The sequence below is a fragment of the Quercus lobata genome, chromosome 1 (assembly GCF_001633185.2).
Source record: "Quercus lobata isolate SW786 chromosome 1, ValleyOak3.0 Primary Assembly, whole genome shotgun sequence".
In the NCBI taxonomy this organism is placed as follows: Eukaryota; Viridiplantae; Streptophyta; class Magnoliopsida; order Fagales; family Fagaceae; genus Quercus; species Quercus lobata.
The window spans coordinates 48,073,737-48,095,617 of NC_044904.1; the positions used below are offsets into that span (position 1 = coordinate 48,073,737).

General features: G+C 36.2%; 2 protein-coding genes across 2 annotated transcripts; both read right to left on the reverse strand.

The window, feature by feature from the left end:
• Nucleotides 1–1,590: 1,590 nt before the first annotated feature.
• Nucleotides 1,591–6,869, reverse strand: LOC115991383 (calreticulin-3-like). The gene is made up of 14 exons (XM_031115085.1): nucleotides 6,695–6,869; nucleotides 6,345–6,452; nucleotides 5,925–6,117; nucleotides 4,893–5,151; nucleotides 4,607–4,663; nucleotides 4,464–4,511; nucleotides 4,097–4,183; nucleotides 3,947–4,004; nucleotides 3,761–3,828; nucleotides 3,570–3,662; nucleotides 3,430–3,486; nucleotides 3,244–3,339; nucleotides 2,611–2,640; nucleotides 1,591–1,801 (listed from the first exon to the last, which is right to left on the reverse strand). The coding sequence occupies exons 1-14, from the start codon at nucleotides 6,819–6,821 to the stop codon at nucleotides 1,790–1,792; spliced, it is 1,293 nt and encodes a 430-aa protein (XP_030970945.1). The 5' UTR covers nucleotides 6,822–6,869; the 3' UTR covers nucleotides 1,591–1,789.
• A 1,886-nt stretch (nucleotides 6,870–8,755) lies between these two features.
• On the reverse strand, nucleotides 8,756–11,869 carry LOC115991394 (acyl carrier protein 2, mitochondrial). The gene is made up of 2 exons (XM_031115093.1): nucleotides 11,598–11,869; nucleotides 8,756–9,222 (listed from the first exon to the last, which is right to left on the reverse strand). The coding sequence occupies exons 1-2, from the start codon at nucleotides 11,799–11,801 to the stop codon at nucleotides 9,046–9,048; spliced, it is 381 nt and encodes a 126-aa protein (XP_030970953.1). The 5' UTR covers nucleotides 11,802–11,869; the 3' UTR covers nucleotides 8,756–9,045.
• Between the last annotated feature and the right edge of the window lie 10,012 nt (nucleotides 11,870–21,881).

The window sequence follows — 21,881 nt, forward strand, 5'->3', positions numbered from 1 at the left end:
GTACGGTCCGATCCGGGTTTAAAAACCTTGATATGAGGTATCTGCTTTTATATATAATATATGACGATGATGATTATTGATATTTTAGTTGTTTATTGTGTCAAGTTGTAGTATTATTTTCAGGTGTCAACAACACAATTATGAAATATTAAAAGTCATTTTTTATATGAAGTAACACATTTCATTATCATTTGAAGGAATGTCTTAAGGTATGTTGATTTAGGCTAATGTAAATGGTGGTGACAATTGATGAATGTGGGAAACCAAAAGCAGTGGCGGAAAGATGGTGGACATAGGAACGTACTAATTGTTTGTCTTTGGGTGGTGATGTTGATAATAAGATACATTGACATATTTGATGGTTTATAACAATTGCAATGCCGATGAATGAATTAGAACGAGGAAAAGACTTTAAGTTCGATTCTTTTAAGTATAACACGTTAGGTTTTTTAATAATAAATAATAAATAATCCAAAGTAGAATTGTATTTAATTATTTTTTTGAAAAGTTATATTTCATTGATCAATATAACTATGTATTTGAATTTTAATTGAAAATTTTAAGATTCTGCAACTAAAAAAAATTGTACTAAAGCTTTTTTTCTTTTTTCTTTTTTCTTTTTTGGTAAAGAAAAAAGAAGGCAGTTAGGCTAAGCCAACCCCCAGGGCAGGGTGCACAGAGGTGGATGCCCACCAACAATCGGCTATGGAGGAGACTTGAACCCAAGCTTGACAAGCAGGGCTAGGAGCTCCTTACCACTGAACCAACCGATGTGTTGCTCCTGTACTAAAGTTATACACTTAAAATTATGTGCTTTACATACATACTCTTGTGTCCAAGTCCAAGTGTTCTATACTGTTAACAAAATAGGCCGTGATTAGGCGGAGACTCTTGTGTCCAAGTGTTCTATTTGTGTTCACACAACAGGCCATGACATCAAAGGCAAAATAGACCCATTGTAATAAATTTGTTTTCACATACTCATTCTTCATCCCAACTAATGAAAAAACAATTTATTTATTTTTTTTTTAAAGGAGAAATGACAATGTTGACACTTGACAGTTTAAGAAAAGATAAAATGTACTGTTGATCCTTAATTTGGTGCAGGTTCTCATTTTTAAAAGATTGGGATCAAGTTCTTCCATCTATTTTTATATTTGTGTGACTAATGGAATAGGCACCCCATTTTTAAGGACCAAATCAAACAAGGCACATATTTTAAGTGACCAAAATCGAACTAACTCGATACTGAGAGATCAAAATTGAACCAACCTCATAGTTACAGTACCAAAATAAAACTCACCTAAATTTCAGGGACGAAATTGTACCCTTTTTGAACTTCAAGGCACAAACCCAAATTTTTCAAATTTAAAGCACCAAAAATATATTTTGACTTTAAGAAAACTAACACATGCATCCTAGAAAACTTTAGAAATAGTCACCCTTGCAAAATATCTAAGGTAATTTAATCAAAAACGATAAAAGGCTTTAAACTTGAAGGTAATATATTTCGAAGCACGATAGTCACCCTTTGCTTAATTATTTGATTTTTTTTTTTTTTTTTTTTTTTTGGTTTATGAACTTCCTTACTTGACAGCCATATGGCTAAAGGGCCTAATTATGGGAAACAAAACTAAAATAACATTATTTTGATGAAGATTTTCTACAAACTGCATTACAAGAAGGAGCCAAAAACAAAAAACTCTGACAATAGATACCAAAAGACATGATGCTGACTATCAAAGCTCCTGTCAACAAGGATAGGGCAAGAGAAAGGCTGATATCTCCATCAAAGCTCATCCTGCAAATCAAATAAAAGCATGTCTCTAAGTAGATGCTCAATCATGTTTCAACAATACCTTAATCCAAACTATGAGTAACTGGAAAAAGCAAATGATTTTTTTTTCTTTTAAAAAAGAAAGGATAAGGCAAAGAATTTTTATTTTTTGTAGAATAGCACCACCAAACCCCACCCCTCTCCCCCAATAAAACAAAACAAAACAAAACAAAACAAAAAAACTATGGACATGACAATGTCAAAGCTAATGTGTTCCAAATCACTCATCACTAATACATTGCCAATGCCAACTGCTCCACACCAACATTCTTTCAAATTTCCTCTCAAGATATAAATTCTATGAAGCAGCTTAACATGCTTGCAATTTCTTAAAGCAACAAAGTTTTTCAGCAATTAGATTCTTCTGAAAAAAAAAAATACAAAATATAATAATAATAAACAAAATAGATTCCAATATGTTTGACTGTAAGTCTGCTATGAGATGCTTCCAAAAAGAGAATTTACTTACTACATTCAGGATTTCCTAGAGATTAATATTCATGGAGGAAAAAAAGAAATAAAAATAGACCTATGCGGAATGTGGTCAACTTGTAAATAAAAATAATTCAGAATACTTGGGGATGTTGAACAAATTACTGGGAACTCTCAGCAGTAGAAGAAAAACATATGCAGTACAATCCCAAGTAATTCCCATTTAAAGAAAAGAAAAAGACTCAGGTAATTTGGACATTTTGAAATTAAATTTTGCTTGTCATGACGAATACCACCTCTATTTGGCAATAAAAATAAGTAGAGAAAAGAATGAAGCTTACATGGTAATCATCCATGTAATCACGACGGTCCTGCATAACAAATTAAACCTTGAAGTTAGGACAAACTTTGAAACAATCATACAAGTCTTTTGAGTCCAAAAAATAGGGAGAGTTTTAGAGAGCCAGGTAGGGGGGGGAAGCTCTCTAAAACTCTCCCTATATGGAATGTGGTCAACTTGTAAATAAAACAATCATCAATCTGCATCAGTTTCCTATTATAAAATTCCATTAAAAGAAAGAAGTGTTTCCATCAACTGATTGGCAGTACATTCAACATTATTTAGAAAAAAGGCCAAAAGCTTCCAATGAAAATCTTGGTTGGACACAACCACAGAGGAAATTCATTGTATTATTATGACATCTTCACAAAAATAAAATCTTGATATCAAAAATGTCTTTTGTCATGTCTGTAAAGAAGCCTTTGATGGGGAACAGCCATTAAATACACAGAAAATGCAACACAATCAATTAATTAATCACAGAAGACCAAAATTTCCTCAAAAATTAAAGGATTGGCTCGCCCAAGCCTATGATAGGCTTTATCACTTTTATCATAAGGGTGATCATCAAACAACCAAAAGAAACAGATGAAATCATGAAAAATTTAAAAGGAGTGATGCCAATTGTACAAACCCTTCTGTATCTGTCCTTATATCTATCCCTGTACCGTCGATCATAACCCCGCTCTCTTCTCCTCCTTTCACCTTCTTCTCTTGCTCTTTGAGCTTCCTGCATGATGTTTGAAGATTTAAAATCACTTGGAATGAAATTCAACTAAGACTAAAGAAATTGCAATCAGCAGTAAGTATCGTTAAGAACCTCTTCCTCTCGTGCTTTTCTCACTTTCTCTGCTTCCTCAAAGGCCTCTTTTTCAATCTGAAGTTACAGAAAAGATATGCAAATAAGGAACTGCTATTGATCTGGAATCTAACAATGAAGTTTAAGGAGAAGGGCCACACCTCCCTGTTTGCAAATACTTCTTCCACAACTTGTTTTGCATAATCTGGGTCATCACAGATCAAAACATTGTCGTAAACTGACCCACCCTTTACCTGCATTATTTGACCCCATTAATCATATAGTTTATTGATAATGCTTGCAACATAATAATCAGTCTATCTAGCATAGTAGATTCAGACTTATGTCCTACCTGCCAAACCTCAATTCCTACATACTTAATTGGCTTAAGCACATAAAGATCAGGGTCATCTTCAAACTCTGGACATAGGAAAAAGGAAACCACTTAATGTCAACTTCAAATTTTTGTACCTACGGTCCAAATTATTTTATATTTTATAATCAATGAAAAAAATTATATAGGTATGCTTCACAATACCTGGATTATCAATCCAAGGAGTCTTCCATTTTCCTTTATAATTGGGGTTCTTAATTTTCTGTCAAGTCAAAAAAGCAAGCTCATGAGAAACTGCAAAGGAGAATCAAGCTTCAAGCTTTTTTGTGTATCTCTTGAGCTCAATTGGCATACCTTGGGCTTCCATGGTCCTTTATACGCTGGATTAGGTACCTTTGGGGGTTTCCACGCACCATTCTCTTCATCATCCCAGTTATCAGGCTGATCAGGGAAACTAAATTATGAGATTTTTTCATCTTCTATCATATTTTTCGTTTTCTTTTATCTTTTCTATAGGCACCATATCACAACATAGCAGCATTAAACATCAAACTGGAAAAAGGGAAATGAGGAGAGAAGTGGAACGTAAAGCAGCCTTTTGAAATATAACTAGCCCTAAAAATTACAAAAGGCCTAGTGTTGGGTCCAACATCATTAAAGCCAGGCATTAATTCATATACATGGCTTTGCATATGCATGGCTTCTTAAGCAATCAACTAACCTCTTTAGCTTTTGGGTCTGGAATTTCTTTTGGAATTGAATCATATCCCTGCAATACCAAGATAAACATTAATGGAAGCACATAATTTATACAGATACTAATTGCATTTTCAGTAGTTAGAAAGAAATACAAAGTTTTAATACCTCAGGTTTAACCTCATTAGGATCATCAATATATTCCCTATCCTCCCAGTCTGCAGGCTGTGAGATATGACAAATGACAGTCAAATTTCAAATGAAAATTTCTAGAACTTGAATAGTTGTCATAACAACAAGGTGAATCACAAACTATCCTAGAAGGGTATTCTAAGGTAAAAATATGGAGCTCATAAGATTTAGAATTGAAAGTCAAAGCTTGATACTAATCACCAGAAGTATTATCAGAGTTAAATTATTACAAACTATTGAGTTTGTGAGCTCAAGAAGAAACCTTTTTTGCCTTGACATCCTTAATTTTCCGTGGGGGAAGAATATCCCAATCTACATACATGCTTCCAGAATCTCTCTCCCGATTGTCAATCAGGATGCTATATGTTGCATCAGGCCTAAGAATAAATGTGTAGAAATGAGTAAGCTTGTCTGTTTCACATTCCAAATCCTTCTTGATGGGGTAATTTTGGCCCTGGTAGGAGAGTATAACATGAAGCTTCTTTGTCTGTGTGCCACATATATCTGGTCCAAACATTAAACTACACCAAGAAAACAGAAACAGGAATATCAGAGACAAGAAAAAGGGAAAGAACACTAGTAGTTGCCTTAATAAGAGCAACCAGTGGTTGAAGAGTATTTCTGTTCATATTTTAGATATGGTGTGACATTAGGCTTGAACTCATTCAATTAAAAGGAAAAAAGCAGACTAAAAAATGGGTCCAGGCCTCTGTCAAATATCTCAGAAAATTCTCTATAGGTTAATTCATCAAAGATACTTGCCATCATCTTGCGAAAATTAAAAGTCAAGAGAGTTTCAATCACCTGAACTTGCATATGTCCGTATTCCCTTACAAGCGAATTCATGAGTGAATAAAAGAAAATCATTTTATTTATTTTTATTTTTTTTTTATTTTGGTGGTGAAAAGCCTTGAAACAGTCTCCTACACACCACCTCCACTAACACAATCACTCAAAGTAACTTATGGACCTTTGGGTAAAGACAATTTTCATGCATTTGGTCTGCAGGTAGAGAATTCACAATTTTCCCCCTCAATTATATTAAAAGACGTAAGGATTGAAATGTCTCATTGTGATTGCTCAATCCTTATTTACTGTATTTATAATTTGTCCCGTTGTTCGCCTAACAGATAAACCGTCTCTTTTATCATAATAATAATAAAAAAAGGAGCCAAAAATGCATAATATTTTGGAGGTCTCTCTAATCTCTATTATATATCCAGGGACAGGGACTGACAGCATACATTTTTTAATCTGTGTACATCATACTAAATTTGTACATTAAGAAGCAAACCTGTATGGAGTGTCCCCGCCAAATTTCTTTTGATTGACAAACCCAGAAAGAAGCTTTATGTAACCACCACCACATTCAATATCCTGCTCAAATCTTATAGAGTATTGGAGGACCAATGTTCTGTTCTTGTTGCTGAACTCTGGTAACTTTGCAGATAAAGCATAATGTTTGGCATCAGCGGATGTCTGAATACCTACAGAATTTTATGTATCATCAGAAAACTAACTTTTGAGACAAATATGATAATTTATTACTTGGAACTTATTTTCATCATATTCTTACTCTCTGCCAATATTAAACACTTGAGATAATATTAATGAGAAAAACCAAACTACTTCACAATATGAGATTTTATGGGGTCCAAAATTCAACAGATAAAACAAACACTTGAATAAATAAAAACAAAAGTGAGTTATATACCCTTATCATCAGGATCTCCAGACCACTTTCCAGCCGTATGTTTAAAAGAACCTGCTTTTCCTTCACTCTTTTTCCAATCTGATTTAACCCAACGACTTTGCCACCCATCTTTGTTCAGTAACAAACAATCAAAAAACCAGAAAGAACAATAGAGTTAGCAATCCCAGATTAAAAATAAAAAAATAAACTGCCAAAGTAACTGTCTGAAAAGTTAGTTAAACTTAGTACTTTTTAATCCTGCCACGTGACAAAACAATACAACAAAAATAATAATAACGAAGTCTTTTTATTTTATTTTACTTCAAGTTTTTCTCTTTTTGTCAGCAAAGAGTAGTAGAACTAGAAAGTACCTTCAAAGCGCTCTTCAAAAATGATTTCTGAAAGTGAAGAACGTGTGAGAAAGGAAAACAAAAACAACACTAGCAAAAGCAATAGCTTATTATTAAGAGCAAAAGCTAAAGCATGTTCCTCCATCATGGGAAAATAAATTTTATTTGCACTAGTATTGTGAGAGAGCTAGGATAGTTATAGAAAGTCTGTAAGTTGTTTGCCCTCAGTTTTTGTCTTAAATTACATTTGAGCCACTTTTGTATGGACTAATGTTTTCTTTTTTGAAATGGAAATTGACCTTGCTTTATTACAAGTTTGTGAGACTTTTTGAGAATGGTGGCCAATGGGATGTGAATGTAACGTTGCAGTAACCAATTGAAGTATTTCTTGACGTTTCTGTAGGCCCTGCCTTTTGGTCAACCCACTTCTCTCTCTCTCTCTCTCTTTTGTTTTTCTTTACATAGAAAGTGGATGATTAAATTGTTGCTCTAGTTATTTATTTATTTTTATTTTTTAAGATTTGAGGATTTTCTATGTAATACAAGATTTTGTTCATCCTAACAACAAAGATTTTTTTGAAAGGAGTCACTACTCACTAGTCTAGTTTCTTGACAAATGTACAAGAACACACAACAAAAGCATAGAAAAAAATAATAATAATAATAATTCTCACTTATAGATGAAACTTTTGAAAAATCATTATATCTTTGCTTTTTATCAATAATAATATTGTTATTCCAAACCACATCATCTTTTTTAAGGCAGAGGGTGTAGATTTCGTATCTTTTTTTTTTTTTGCATTACCTAAATTAACCACAAATGTATGGAGGATTAAATTAAAATTTTAAAAATCCCAAAATACGTGACCGTCACCACCAAGAACTTCAAAATATTCTAAAATCATTTGAAGTGTAGTCAATTTATAAATATTGTTAATTTGGATTAAAGCCAAGGCAGTCCCAACAAACATGTAGAGTACAATTGAAATTTTGTTGAATGAGAGGGGCGGGCATTGGCATTGGATTAAAAAAAAAAAAAAAAAGGAACTTAGAAAGACTTGGGTCTTCTCTTCTCTTCCCACCCTACAAGCTATGTTGACTGACTCGCTCGCTCTCTCCTGATTCATGAACGCGTTTCAAAGTCTTCTCCCAAGTCCATGCCCAAGGAAGGAGCATGGAAAGAGGACAAAAGCTAAAATAATAAAAATACATATATATATACACACACACACGCTTTCTCACCATCACTGGATTAAAGCAGACCGATGTGGTTTCTTTTCTTTTTATTATTATATAATTTTCCAACATAAGATAATGTCACTGATTTTTGTTTCTATTATTAACAAACCTTCCGTGTTGAATGGTTTCTTGACCAATTTGTTCTGTTATTAACAGAGATGGCAAACAGAACTAACTTCACATTAACAAAGTGACACTTTTGAAATCACAATCGAAACAAGTGAGTGAGTTTACCGTAATTCCCCTAAATTCATTTATGCACTAAAATAGTACCCTAAAACAAGTAATATATGTCTAAAATTTTTTAATTTTAAAGACTTCACATCTGTATGTGCATTCTCAAGTTGGATGATGTTGCAATAACTTATTTATTACGATAACTACCTACATAGAGAGAAAATCAACCAAACATAATAAAATGTGACCATGGTCCTGGTACAACGAATAGCCAGTGGATTGCATTTACTTTTGGTTTCAAATCTTTGTTACATACAGAGCATTGGACAGATTATTGAACATAAGAGTATTAAATATCGTTCAGTAGCTTATGAGCAGAGCAGCTATAATTCTATAACTCATGCAGGTTCCTAACTTTAGAAGCTTGTTGTTCATAATCTATGCACAAAATCCATTCAAGAATATCCGTTTTATAGAGAATGAATGATATACTCACAAAGAAGACAACTATATTTTTCTCTTTAGCAAAGAAATTATAGATTTAAAAAAATAAAAAAAATAAAAAAAAATCAAGGTGATTGGAAGATATTCAAATAACTTACCATATAGTGCCAAATATCAAATTAGAGTATTTCAGATGCATAATATTTTCCAAGCAACTGAGGCTTCACAATAAACAATAACCTACACTTTTTTTATTAAAATGATTCATCGTCATCAATAAAGCAATTTTCAACCACTAGCTTAGCTCATTACACTCAGTTTCCATCAACTAGAGAAACAGAATTGAAGTTGGCACATGCCCAAAATATACTCCTTAAAAGTACTCGAAAACCAAGAAGTATTTCGCAAAAGGAAAAAAAGAAATAGAAGTTTCAAACATCCGAAATTTCTACTCATAGCTAATTTCTCACAGAAAACATGTGAAAATTATGAGGAGGCTTCATAGTTTCCCTCTACTTTGCCTGAGGGTGAGAAGCAATGAATTCAACAGCAAGATTGATGGAGTTGATCTTGTCTGCTTCCTTATCAGGGATCTCAAACCCAAATTCTTCTTCAAGTGCCATCACAATCTCTACAGAATCTAAACTATCTAATCCAAGATCATTCTGAAAATTGGCATTTGGTGTGACCTGCCAAACCAAAAAGAACCATAATTACAAAGAGCAGTAGAATAAACACAGGTGATAAAAAATAAAAATAAAAAACTAAAACAAACAGATACTAATGATCGGTATGTCTCCATGCAACCTATTGTCCCTTTTAGGATGATGAATAGTAGAGCCAATAGTTTCTCCATTTCTTGATATAAAGTTCCCCACAATATATAATGCGATGCTTCTATTGGTTAATACTTTAAAACAAGAGGAAAACAAAGAACGATTTGGCAAGGATGACCATAAAAGTGCCTCAAACACAAGACTACTCAATAAAGAATTTTTTCCAGTCCCTACTAATTGAAATCAAACCCATTGTATTGGAGGTCGAGATAGATATTAACTGAAAATATAAGTTACAGACTAGAAATGGTCTTCCCTCAATATCAAATAAACTGGAATTTGGAAGTTTGATCAGATATGAAGATGACTAGATTTCGTAAGACGAAAATTAGCAGCATAAAACCTTGTTATGAAAGTGCAAGTTCATAGAACTTTTCCTTGGACATATGAAGCCTTTCATCACTAGCAAGCCAGTTACTTATTCAAACCAACTGGCAAGCTATTTGGAAGACTAAAGACCCTACTAAGAAGGATTTTTTTTTTTTTTTTTTTGCTTGGACAGCAGCCCATGGTAAAACTATGGATAATCTTCGGAAGAGAAAATTCACCATTGTTGACTGGTGTTGCATGTGCAAAATGGAAGAGGAGGCTAGTAACTATCTTCTCCTACACTGTGCTATTGCAATGAACTTGTGGTTTATGGTTTTCCTTTTATTTGGTCTCTCTTGGGTTATGCCTTTGTCAATGAAAGAGCACCTAGCTTGTTGGAGAGGTGGCTTTACGGGTCATCAAAGCGAGGAACGTATGGAACAATATTCATCTTTGTCTAACATGGTACACAGCTTTATAAATTATCATTTTTTAGGTACAATTGTACTTTTGCACATAAATAAAAATAAGCTAATCAAAACACACTTGGAAGGAATGTAATTCTAGGTCCTCTGAGTATTAAATCTGCTGACAACCAAAGTCAAAGCTAGTTAGAATATTTGTACTAAGTAAGGCATCAGTACCCTGTCTTCATGAGCACATATTAATTAAATTGACTAAATACTAAATATACGCATGACCAGATGGTAGTTAAAATAAAGATGTCTTTGTTAATCCAAATATCAATATAAAGGCTATTTGAGCATTCTTTACTCAACTCACTTATTAACCCTTAATCCCATTTAAAATGACCACTCTTCCAGTGAACCTAATATTATTTTTAATATGGAAAACGAGGGATAATAAATAGAAGAGGATGGTCCTGCCTAAAAAGCAAAAGCAAAACATAGTCTATAATAAACGAGTACATGGTGGAGTGCTGGAGTATCTTCACAAACAAGAGAGAAAGCTATTAGCAAGGAACATGAGAACTAGATCATCATAAAACCTCCCAAAATACACATGTCATGATTCACCATCTCTACAAGTCAAAAATAGAACTAACAAGTTTAATCATTTGCAAACTACATTCTTAAGGAAAATTGTAAATCCAGGCACCTTATTGCAATATGCAAAAACCTCCCCTACACTAGCGGCAGACAAAAGAGAATCAGAGAGAGTGCTATGACGGGCCATACAAAAATAAAAAGCCATGGGAGGTTGAGGTTTGTTGAGGCTTATGAAAACAATAGGCGAACCTTTTTAGAGAGTGTGCCAAATTATGTAATTTTTAAGTCATATAATAAATGAATGACAGCACAATTTCCCATACCTGACCTCAAAAACATTAGATCAAATAAGGTTGGTTTTTATTTCCATTGGATTTTAAATTCATGATGATCTCATTTTGGGAGTGGAAAAAGTGGCGCCATTTGAGGCAGAGGCAGAGGCAGTTCCTTCATTATTTGGCCATTTGGGTATTCAGACCAAAAACAATAAGACTTGAGAGATTTGTAAAATGATTGATTTTTTAAGTTTGTCTTTGACACCAACAGACAATAAATATATCAAATTCCATATGCATTCATGAACAATTTAATTTAGCATAAAATTAAATTATGAAGAATAAAGTGTCCCTTGAGTTGAAATGCAATGCAATGCCCATTCATGGACTTTAATTATTGGGAGCAACAATTTTAGGCTGAAAATGCCGTCAACGTTTTATCTTCCTTATTCAATTTATTAGAAACATAGGTGGTGGAGTGAGAAAACAAAACATATTTCCTAACAAACAAAAACATATGATAGGATTCACTAACAGATTTCATTTCGAAATTAGGGTTTGGAAGTAACGTAAGAATATTAATAATAGCTTCTTTCTTTGCAGACAGATTTCATTTCTTGACTCTCCCACTAACCTTGGAAGGATCGACCTTCTGGAAGTTTTTGACGACGGAGATGACACGATCGGTGACCTCCGATTTGAACGAGGTCCTCACTTCCTCCGAGAAGAAACGGCGCCGTATGGCATTGAAGGGCGAAGAATCCACGCCCACGCCTACGCCCACGTTCACCCTCAGGTACTTTTTTACCAATGCGCTCCTCGCCATCGCCATCGCCATCTGCAAACCCCAACCCTTACCCTTTTTCTTTTTCTTTTTTTTTATAAGTGCCCGAGCCGAGAGAAATGAAATGAGTAACTAATAACTTAAGTACCTTCTCAAAAAAAAAAAAAAAAAAATACAACCATCTACACCAAGTTACAAAACATCACGTTTTCATCTAGGGCTGTTCACGGGTCAAGTCAACCCGGGTTTGGGCCCAACCCGCACTCGATCCGATTGAGTCGAGTTATTGAAAAAATTGACCCACCCTCAACCGAAATACAGGTTGGACCCACCAAGTCGAATCATCGGTTAGAACAGGTCGGATTCAACGGTTTGGCAGATTGGACCACTTATTGGGCCAAATTTGTAAATTTTCTTGGATTTAATTTTTTTGGGCCTTTTGGGCCGAAATTATTAGGCTTTTCAAGGAATTAATAGTTTCTTAATCTTGTCATATTAGATTGGGCTTTTTTTTTACTTAATTTCTTTTAAAATGGGCCTTCAACTCTACTTGAATTTGTCCAAAACTCCAAATTCATTCTACCCAAAACCCACATATTGAGTATTGACATTTGGGAACAAAAAAATACAAAGTAAAACCTGGGTACCTATTAAACATCAATAGCATGTAAAACCTAGGCATTAATCAAACAAATAAAAACACAATACCATTTTGTTACCACCTGTTAATCATCCACACATTATAACAAATATTTTCCAAATTACCTAAGTCTTAAGGCCTGGGTAATACCTCAAAATTGCCTCAAGAAAACTCAAGCATATAAAAGTCAATCTGAATACATATTAAACCTACCAACTGATATTGCACAGGATCAGGAGGCTGAATGATCCGGCTTCGGTGGGCTACTAATGGCTGTGGAAGGCCTACAGAGATGAACACACAATCAAAAGGGGACCGGAGTTGACCGGCCAAACACCCTTCGATGGCTAAGTTAGTTTCTCACAAAAATGGAGTTCCAACTTTGTAGGAGTAAAATTTCAGAATGTACCTACCTTGGTTTGATTCAGACCAGTCCTTTATATAGAGAACCTTGGAGCGGTTATTAACTTAGTAACTTTCCCAAGATTCATGGAAACCAATGAGTCTAGACATAACTTCCTCAACGGCTACAGAAGTTGCAACCGCTAATGGAAGTTAAGTGTTCGAGGAATTTATGGCGATAATCATGGGTTTGGTAACTGTTCCAAGATGCTGAGAATTTCCCAAGTGTTGCACGCTTGTCCATCCATTTCATGGACGATTTGGTCGTTCTTGGACGTTTGATCATCGTCCATGGACAACTTCATTGTCTTCCATGGACGATTTCATTGTCCATGAACAATATTCTTGTCCATGACCATCCTTCTCAGCCTTGGGTGATTTCTGATCCTGCTTGCTCTCTGGGTCCTGGACAATACCTTTGGATGAATTGGAAATAACTAATTTTTCGCTATCCCATCAGTTACCCCCTTGTTCAAAGGGTCGTCCAGGATATTGTTGTGTTTTAATGTGTGTTTATATGATTTTAATCAAGTTTTAATTTTTTTGTGTGTCACGTGTCACGAAACTGTTGGTTGACCTGTTGTGTTGATCTCGCTTCCCAAAGGAACCGCCACGTGTCACTTTTTGAATGGTGCGCGTCGCTTCGCTGACCCTGTTTTTGGGGCCTATAAATAGGTGCATTCCCTTCCTTGCCCCTCATTTTCCTTTCTGCCATCTCGTCCAAGAGCCTCGTCTAGCTCTCCTCCTAGTTCTATCAAGTACTTCCTCTTTCTTTTTTAGGTTTTCATCTTAATCTTTCTTCATTTCAACCATGTCTTCATCTAGTAGTTTAGAGAAGGAGATAAACGAGTACCAGGACGATTTTTCTGGCAGTGAGGGTAGTGATGAAAGTAGCGAAGGTAGCACAGCCTGTAATGATTCTTTAGACGAGCATTATTCGTCTGGGGTACCTGGTATTACCTTTGAGGAATTCTAGGAACTACAACGTAGGATGGCTTCTAGATCTGAGGCTAGCTCGTCCAAACAGCCACCTAACCCTCCTCAAGACGAGGAAGAGGATGAAGAAAATGTCATTTATAGTTGTGCCCCAGAGGTAGCATCCACCTTAGATGCTGCCAAGTTAAAAAATCTTGTAGCTAGCCCTAGGTTTCCTCTAAATTCCTTTTGCAGAGACCTCTTCCATAGGTTGGGTATTGGACCTAACCAACTCAACCCCAATGGTTAGAGGACGATAGTTGCCATGCAAGTGCTATGGCGTGAGGCACTGGAAGGGAACTGTCCAATTACATTGGACGAGTTCCTTTACTGTTATAAGCCCTCGGAGATAAAAAAAGTCTGCTGGTTTTTACCAGTTCTCGTCCAGGGGCTCTTACTATAGTTTAATAAAGGGCCGTAACTCGTCTGACAGGCTCTAGAAAAAAAAAAATTTATTATTTCCGGAAATTGGGTTAGGGACCCAGCTGATGTGGGTAATGCCCCCTTCCTACCTTTTACCAACCCTCTAGGTTGCCTTCGTCCTGAGGGTATGTTTCCTTTCTATTTTATTTTGTTTCTCTTTACATATTTTCTATCTTTCAATCGTCTAACCTTTTTTCTTTGGTGATGCAGCTGTTGTTCGTCCACGCTTGGACAAACTTTACTTGGATCGGATTGATGAAGTTCGTGCCTTCCCTGAGAGAACTTTTCACGATCTAGTTACTCTCAGTCGTCTAGCTGCTTGGGGGCTTGGCCCAGTACCTATTACCGAGAATCTCGGTCACGAGGAAACCACCCGTTGAAGTAAGTATTGTCCATTCTACTTCTCTCTTTTTTTTTTCTTCCTCTTTTTTTATTTATTTATTTATTTGATTTTTCTCATCGCAGGAATAACTACAATGAGGGAAAACAAAGAAAAAACCATAACCAGTGGGGATGAGGATGTCACTGCACCACCAGTCGTCCAGGCAACGTCCATCCAGACAGGGAAGAGAAAATCTAAGTCTATATCCAGTGCTGTGGATCTGGATGACCTTCCAAGTCGTAGAGGTCCTAAGAAGCAAAAACTTGGCAAGGCTTCTCTTCCCAAGGTTCCCAAGTTCACACCCCCGACAATAAACCTGGACGACCCTCCAGTTGATATGGAGCCTATCCAAACTGTTCATCCCGTCCAGACTGATCCTACTCCCCCTCTAGCCAAGACTCCTTGCAAGCATCATCCGTTAAAGCCTTCTGAGCGTCCTTCTAACCTAGTGCTGGATGAGAGCTATGCATAGAAGACGTTTAAAGGAATCATTACTGACAATGAAGTCAATGAATGCTACAATATGTGAGTGAAAGAGTTTGAATGCTCTGGTATCCACGACCTCTTTAAGGTAGTGTTTCACTCATCCTCGTGTGTTTTTATTCAAATTTTCAAATAAAATGTCTAACTTCCCTTCGTCCATACACAGGCTATGTCAAAATTTTACATAGCAACTTGCCAGGCTAAGGAGCTCGCTTTAGAGGCTAAGACCGCTAAGGATAAGGCTAAGGAGTTGAACAATGAAATTCTACTAAAAAAGGGGGAGGTGCTTAGGTTGACTGAAGATTTCAATCGTCTGCAAGGAAGTGAGACGAAGCTGAAAAACGAGGTGGAACAGCTTAAGGCCGATAACATTGAGAAAGATACTCGCATCGTTTATCTTGAGGGACAAGTTTCTGAATTTGTCTCGTCCTTAGAGAAAGCACTTGGGGAAGCCATAGCAGCCTTCAAGAAGTCTGATGAGTACAAGAATCATCTTGACAGTCACTATGCAGCTGGCTATGAGGACTTTCATACTGATGCCAAAGAAACATTTCCTGATTTGGACTTTGATTCTTTCAAGCTTCCCCTTGCTACTGAAAGCTCCTTGTTGCAGACGAGTTCTGAGGACGTCAACATAACGGACGATGCTAATAATAAAGTGACCCAAGACAATCCCAAGTCTGGCTTATCCAAGTGACTATATTTTCCTTAGAAAATTTATTTTATCTTTATTGGAAGTGCCCGTTGTTTTGGGCTTTGTTTTGGCTTCTTTTATTCAAATTTATCCAAGTACAATTATCTCGTCTAAGCTTATGGACGAGCCTTATATACGATCAGTTATATTTACATAACTTTTTAAAGGGTTTTTTGGACGTTGGTCGTCCACCCTTCTTTAAATTCTATGAATGAATGAATATTTTCCATTTTCACCTTTCATTATGTTTGAATACGTTTGAAGCTTAATATATGAATTTTATTTACATTGTCCATCATTTCTATGGCTGTGTGGTTCGTCCACTTAGGAAATCATTTTATCTCATCATGAGTATATGGGTGAATTTCTTATTACATCACCAAAATAGAGCAAAATGAATCCTTCTGGTTCGCCATTAAGTACAGACCATTCATGAATGACGCGCCTTTTCGCTGGCTTTATTCGTTATCCAGACTTGGGACGATCATTTAGTCGTCCTTAGCTAAATCATTCCCAGCAAATGCTCGTCCTTGTACTGGATTGTTAGGTTGGTTAGATTCGTCTATAGGCTTGTGTTTTTACACAATCTTTATTCGTCCATGGTTTAGACGATCTTTCCTTAGGTTTCATCTCGTCTTAAGCTTTAGACGGGCATACCTTAGGTTTATTCCTTGTTGCTTTATCCTTTCTTTAAGGAAAGCTTATGGACAGTACATCCTTGCGTCCAAGGATTTTATTCGTCATTGATTGTTTGCTTCTCGTGGATCACTCTGAATAAATTTACAAAAAATGAAGGATTTCCATACAATTATGTATATACTTGAAAATACAACATATATATATTTGGAAATCCAAATTATGCAAACATTCGTCCATAGGCATGGCACATGCTTGAGAGCTAGTGCCTTTAGGGAATTAAAAATACTTACACACAAACTCATCCATGAATAGCACAAAAGTCAAACACTAATGTACTTTCTAAGGGATTATTAAAATACTTAAAACACACAGTAGTAGTAAACAAACAGGAGAATACAATATTCCACTCGTCCATGAATCTCGTCCGTGGCCACTTTCGTCCAGGGTCAACATTTATTGATAGTATTTCCTTAGGTGCGCAACATTCCAAGGGTGTTCTAGCCTCTGTCCATCCAAAACTTCCAAATAGTAGGATCCTTGCCTCTTATAGTTGATAACCCTATAAGGTCCTTCCCAATTTGGCCCCAGTTTCCCATAGGCCGGGTTTCTTGTTACCGAGGTAACCCTCTTCAAGATGAGATCCCCAATATTGAAGCGCCTGAGTTTCACCATGGCATCATACTGCCTTGCCATAAGATTTTGTACCTTGCTATTCTCTGTTCCACATCCATCCTCACCTCGTCCATAAGGTCAAGGTTAAGACGAAGCTGTTCTTCATTTTCTTCAGCTTGATACTTCTTCACCTTGTAGCTGGCCATGTGCACTTCTGCCAGTATGACTGTCTCACTTCCATAGGCTAGTTTAAAAGGAGTTTCCCCCGTGGGGGTTCTCACTGTTGTTCTGTAAGCCCACAAAACACCTAGTAAGTCATCTGTCCATACTCCTTTTGCCCCTTCAAGTCGAGTCTTGATGATTTTCAATAAGGATCGGTTTGCTACTTCTACCTGCCCGTTGGCCTGTGGGTGGGAGGGTGAGGAGTAATGATTCTTGATTCCCAATTGTTCACAAAAATCCCTGAAAGGTGTGTTGTCGAACTGTCGTCCATTGTCAGACACTAATACCCTAGGTACTCCAAACTTGCATTCAATGTTCTTCCAGACAAAGTTCTTGACATTTTGTTGTGTAATTTTTGCTAAGGGTTCGGCTTCCACCTACTTAGTGAAATAATCTATTCCTACCACCAAAAACTTCATTTTCCTAATTCCGATTGGAAAGGGGCCCAAAATATCCAATCCCTATTGTGCGAAAGGCCAAAGGGCCATTATTGGGGTAAGATACTCTGATGGTTGTCTAGGAATATTACTGAAACGTTGACATTGATCACATACCTTAACATATGCCTTAGCATCAGCTTGAATGGTTGGCCAATAGTATCCAGTACGGACGACCTTGTGGACAAGTGATCTGGCTCCTGAGTGGTTACCACATGCTCCTTCATGAACCTCCCTCAATACGTAGTTCACCTCGTCCAGAGCTAAACACCTTAGGAAAGACTGAGAAAAACCTCTTTTGTATAACACTTCATCCATAAGGATGTACCTAGCTGATTTAACCCTGAGCTTTCTAGCTTTATCCTTCCCCTCTGGAAGTCTTCTGTCCGTCAAGTATCATACTATCGAGGTCATCCAATTTTCCTCTCCTTCTATCTGCAACATTTCTTGGAGGTCTATGCTTGGCATGTATTGTATTTCATCAAACTCGTCCATTACTTCATTCGTGGAGGCTTCCTTTGCCAGAGTATCTGCTTCTACGTTCTCTTCCATTGGGATTTGAATGAAATCAACTTCTTTGAATTTCTTCACAAGGCGTACCACCTTCTTTAAATATCTCTTCATTCATGTCTTCCTTGGCTTCATATGTCCCATTTACTTGGCCTATGACCAACTAAGAGTCTCCCAAGATGAGTATTGAGTTTACTTCTACAGATTTAGCCAGCTCCAACCCTTTTAGAAGGGTTTCATACTCCACTTCATTGTTAGTTGTTTGGTATTACAAGCGAACCTTGTGCTTTAATTTGTCTCCTTCTGGTGACTGCAAAACAACTCCTATACCTCCAGCATGCAGTATAGATGATCCATCTACATGGACGACTCATTTTTTATTGTCCTCTCTTCCACCTAAGTCCTCATAACTTGGAGTAAACTCTGCAATGAAATCTACCAGAGCTTAGGCCTTTATTGCATTTCTCGGTTGGTACCGAATGTCAAATTCACTAAGCTCGACTGCCCATTAAATCAGTCGACCTGCAGCTTCCAGCTTGTTCATTGCCTTCTTGAGCAGATGGTCCGTTATGACATTGATGACATGAACTTGGAAGAAATGTCTTAACTTCCTAGAAGTTGTTATTAGTGCAAAAGCTAACTTCTCTATTAGTGGGTACCTTCCTTCTGCTCCTCTAAGTGCTCTGCTAGTGTAATACATAATTTTTGCACCTTTCCTTCCTCCTTGATCAGCGCTGAACTCACAGCATGTGGGGACACTACTAAGTACAAATACAATTCCTCTCCATGCACGAAATGCAACCTCATATTAAAAATACTACACAGCAGCAAGCATTACTAAAAATACTATATCTTCATAATTCCATATATATATATATATATAGTAAGCCATAGAGACAACAGAGAAGGCAGTTACTGCAGAAGGCTGTAAGGCAGTAAACTACCAAGGTAATAGGTAATATTCCCAGCAGTATATATAATTAGTTACAATTATGAAATACTATAAGTATTTCCAAAAAATAGCTTTCCTAAAGCAGTAAAGAACTACTCTATTATCTATAGTTAACAAGTCCATAACTTATAGAAAGGAAAGCCTACACAGATGCTAAGTTTTCCTTCCTATAAGCAAGACAAGAGTTCATGTATAATTAGAAAAACTACACATCTGTCCAAAAAAGCTTCAAAATATATCCAAAAAAACTGCCTCCTATACAAAATGCGACCTTTCTTCCTCCTACAATACAAAGGGAAAAAATATTTATCAATAATATATAAAGACAAAGAACAAAAGATACAGAATAACCAAAAGGGAAGTAACCAATATGAACAAAAATTATAAGGGCAAAAACATACCTAATCAGTGATCATTCATCAATACTAACTGTGATACGAGTACCACCTTTGCTTGAGCAGGAACTAGAACTTGTTGCTGTTGTTGCTTAATTTAAAACTAGAAAAAAAAAATTTGAGACAATAGATTAAATTTTGCTCAAGTATATAACACATTTAATAACACTTAATAGACAAGAAGTTTGGAAGTTAAACATATTACCTAATTCATGAAATTCATCCTCCAAGGCCTCCATCTTGTCCTTTGACTTGCGAAAAGAAATTAGGACATGGGCTTGCAACCAATTTTGAGCACAAACAAGATTTTGAACCATAAGAGGGGAGAGTGAACTTCGAAATAGATCAAGTATGCGCCATTCGGTATTAAATGCCGATTCAGAAGCAATCGTAAAAATAGATACAGCCAGCACATCCCTAGCCATTTTGGACAGCACTTGGTACCTATTTGAGTTGGCTTTCCACCACCCCAAAATCTCAAATTTCACATCCCTTCTACTCTCACAATTTTCAGCCAAATATTTTTCAATCTCATTGCTACACCATATAGACTTCTCAGCCTCTAAAAAATGCTCATATCATGAATTAACCATCGCATATGGATTACTACAACCAATTGTATCACCTTCCATATGTGTCCTCTCACTCTCACTTGGTACTACCACATTTGGTGAATCAACCTTAGAGTAATCATCATACAACCTATCCATGGTCTTCCTCACCAAATCAACCATCTCATCAGCCACTTTATCCCCATAAATTTTAGAAAAAGAAAACTTCAAAAACCTCATTTTTTTTCTTTGGATCAAGAACCACAGCCACATATAAAAGCTGATTAATTTTATCCCTTTTCCCCCCAGTAATTTTCAAATTTAGCTTCCATTTTAGTTGCCATGTTTTTCAAGAGATGATTTTGAGATTTAATTAAATGAGCAATATTCTCTTGAATCACAAACATCTCATCAAAGAAAGTATTTGAAGTAACATACAAAGAACCGGAGAACTTTTTTGTTGCATTGTAAAAAAGTTTCAAGAAACCCACAAATGTCCTACAATTTTGAAAATCAACCCCACAAGGAGATCCCAAACCACAACTATTTTTCTTATTCAAAAAGTATGAAGAATAGCTATCATCCTCAAAGTCCATTCTTAAGAACACTTTCTTAAATTTTTTAGCAGTATCTAACATGAGATAGGTAGAGTTCCACCTAGTAAGTACATCTAGACTTAGTAAACACTTGGATTCAATACCTAATCTCTCCACAAAACTCCTAAAAGTTTGATTTCTATTTGGTGAGGACTTCACATACCTCACCGCTTCACGTACCCTAGCAATGGACGCATCAATTTCTTTCAAACCATCTCCCACAATCAGATTTAGGATATGTGTACAACACCCCATATGCAAGAACTCATGTTCTAAAACAGTCCCCTTCCAATCTTTAGTTACTATTTGTAAAAATTTAATGGTAGTACCATTAGAGGAAGCATTATCCATTGTCAAGGTGAATATGCCATCAACACTCCACTCACGCAAACACATCTCAATCTTTCGACCTATAGTCTCCCCCCTATGGTCTTCCACTTGACAAAAATTCAAAATTCTCTTGTGCAAGTTCCAATCATCATCAATAAAATGACCTATGAGGGACATATAATTCAGATTTTGAATACTAGTCCATGTGTCCATAGTAAGGCACACCCTACGACCTTTCAAGACTTCCCTTAGTTTCCCTCTCTCAACACCATAAATGTCAATCACATCCCTAGCCACAGTTTGACGAGATAAGATATCCCTAATTTGCAACTTAAGTTGTAAGGTTGTTAATCATTTCAGCGAGTGCCTTCCTAGAAGCCTCAACAGTAAAAGCTGTTGGCACAAGCTGAAACCCTTCATCTCCATTCATTTTAGGTTCAAATGCTAAGGTTTGTTGCCCTTTAAGTGAAGCTCTATTAAGGTTCTTAACACAATTTATTGTATGATTCAATAAATTAGTAGTACCATGATCCTTACTATTAGCCCGATAAGTTTTTTGGCAATAATGGCAAACAACCTTAAATTGACCCTCACAAATCTTTATTTTTTCAAAATGATCCCAAGCAGTAGACTTTTTCCTATTATTACCACAATCAGCAGCTATCTCACTCACCTTGGTTTTACCATTAGGTTTAGGTGGAAGTGCCTCAACATTAGTTGGAGTGGCAACAAGTTCAGCTTGGGCAGTGGGTTTAGCTTAGACAGCGGGTGTTATTTGGGAAGGAGGTGCATCACTAGAGGGTTCCATAACCTAAAGATATCAAAATTAAGCATTAGCAAATTACCATAACAATGATACTACTAACCCAGTAACAAGAACACTCAAGTGAC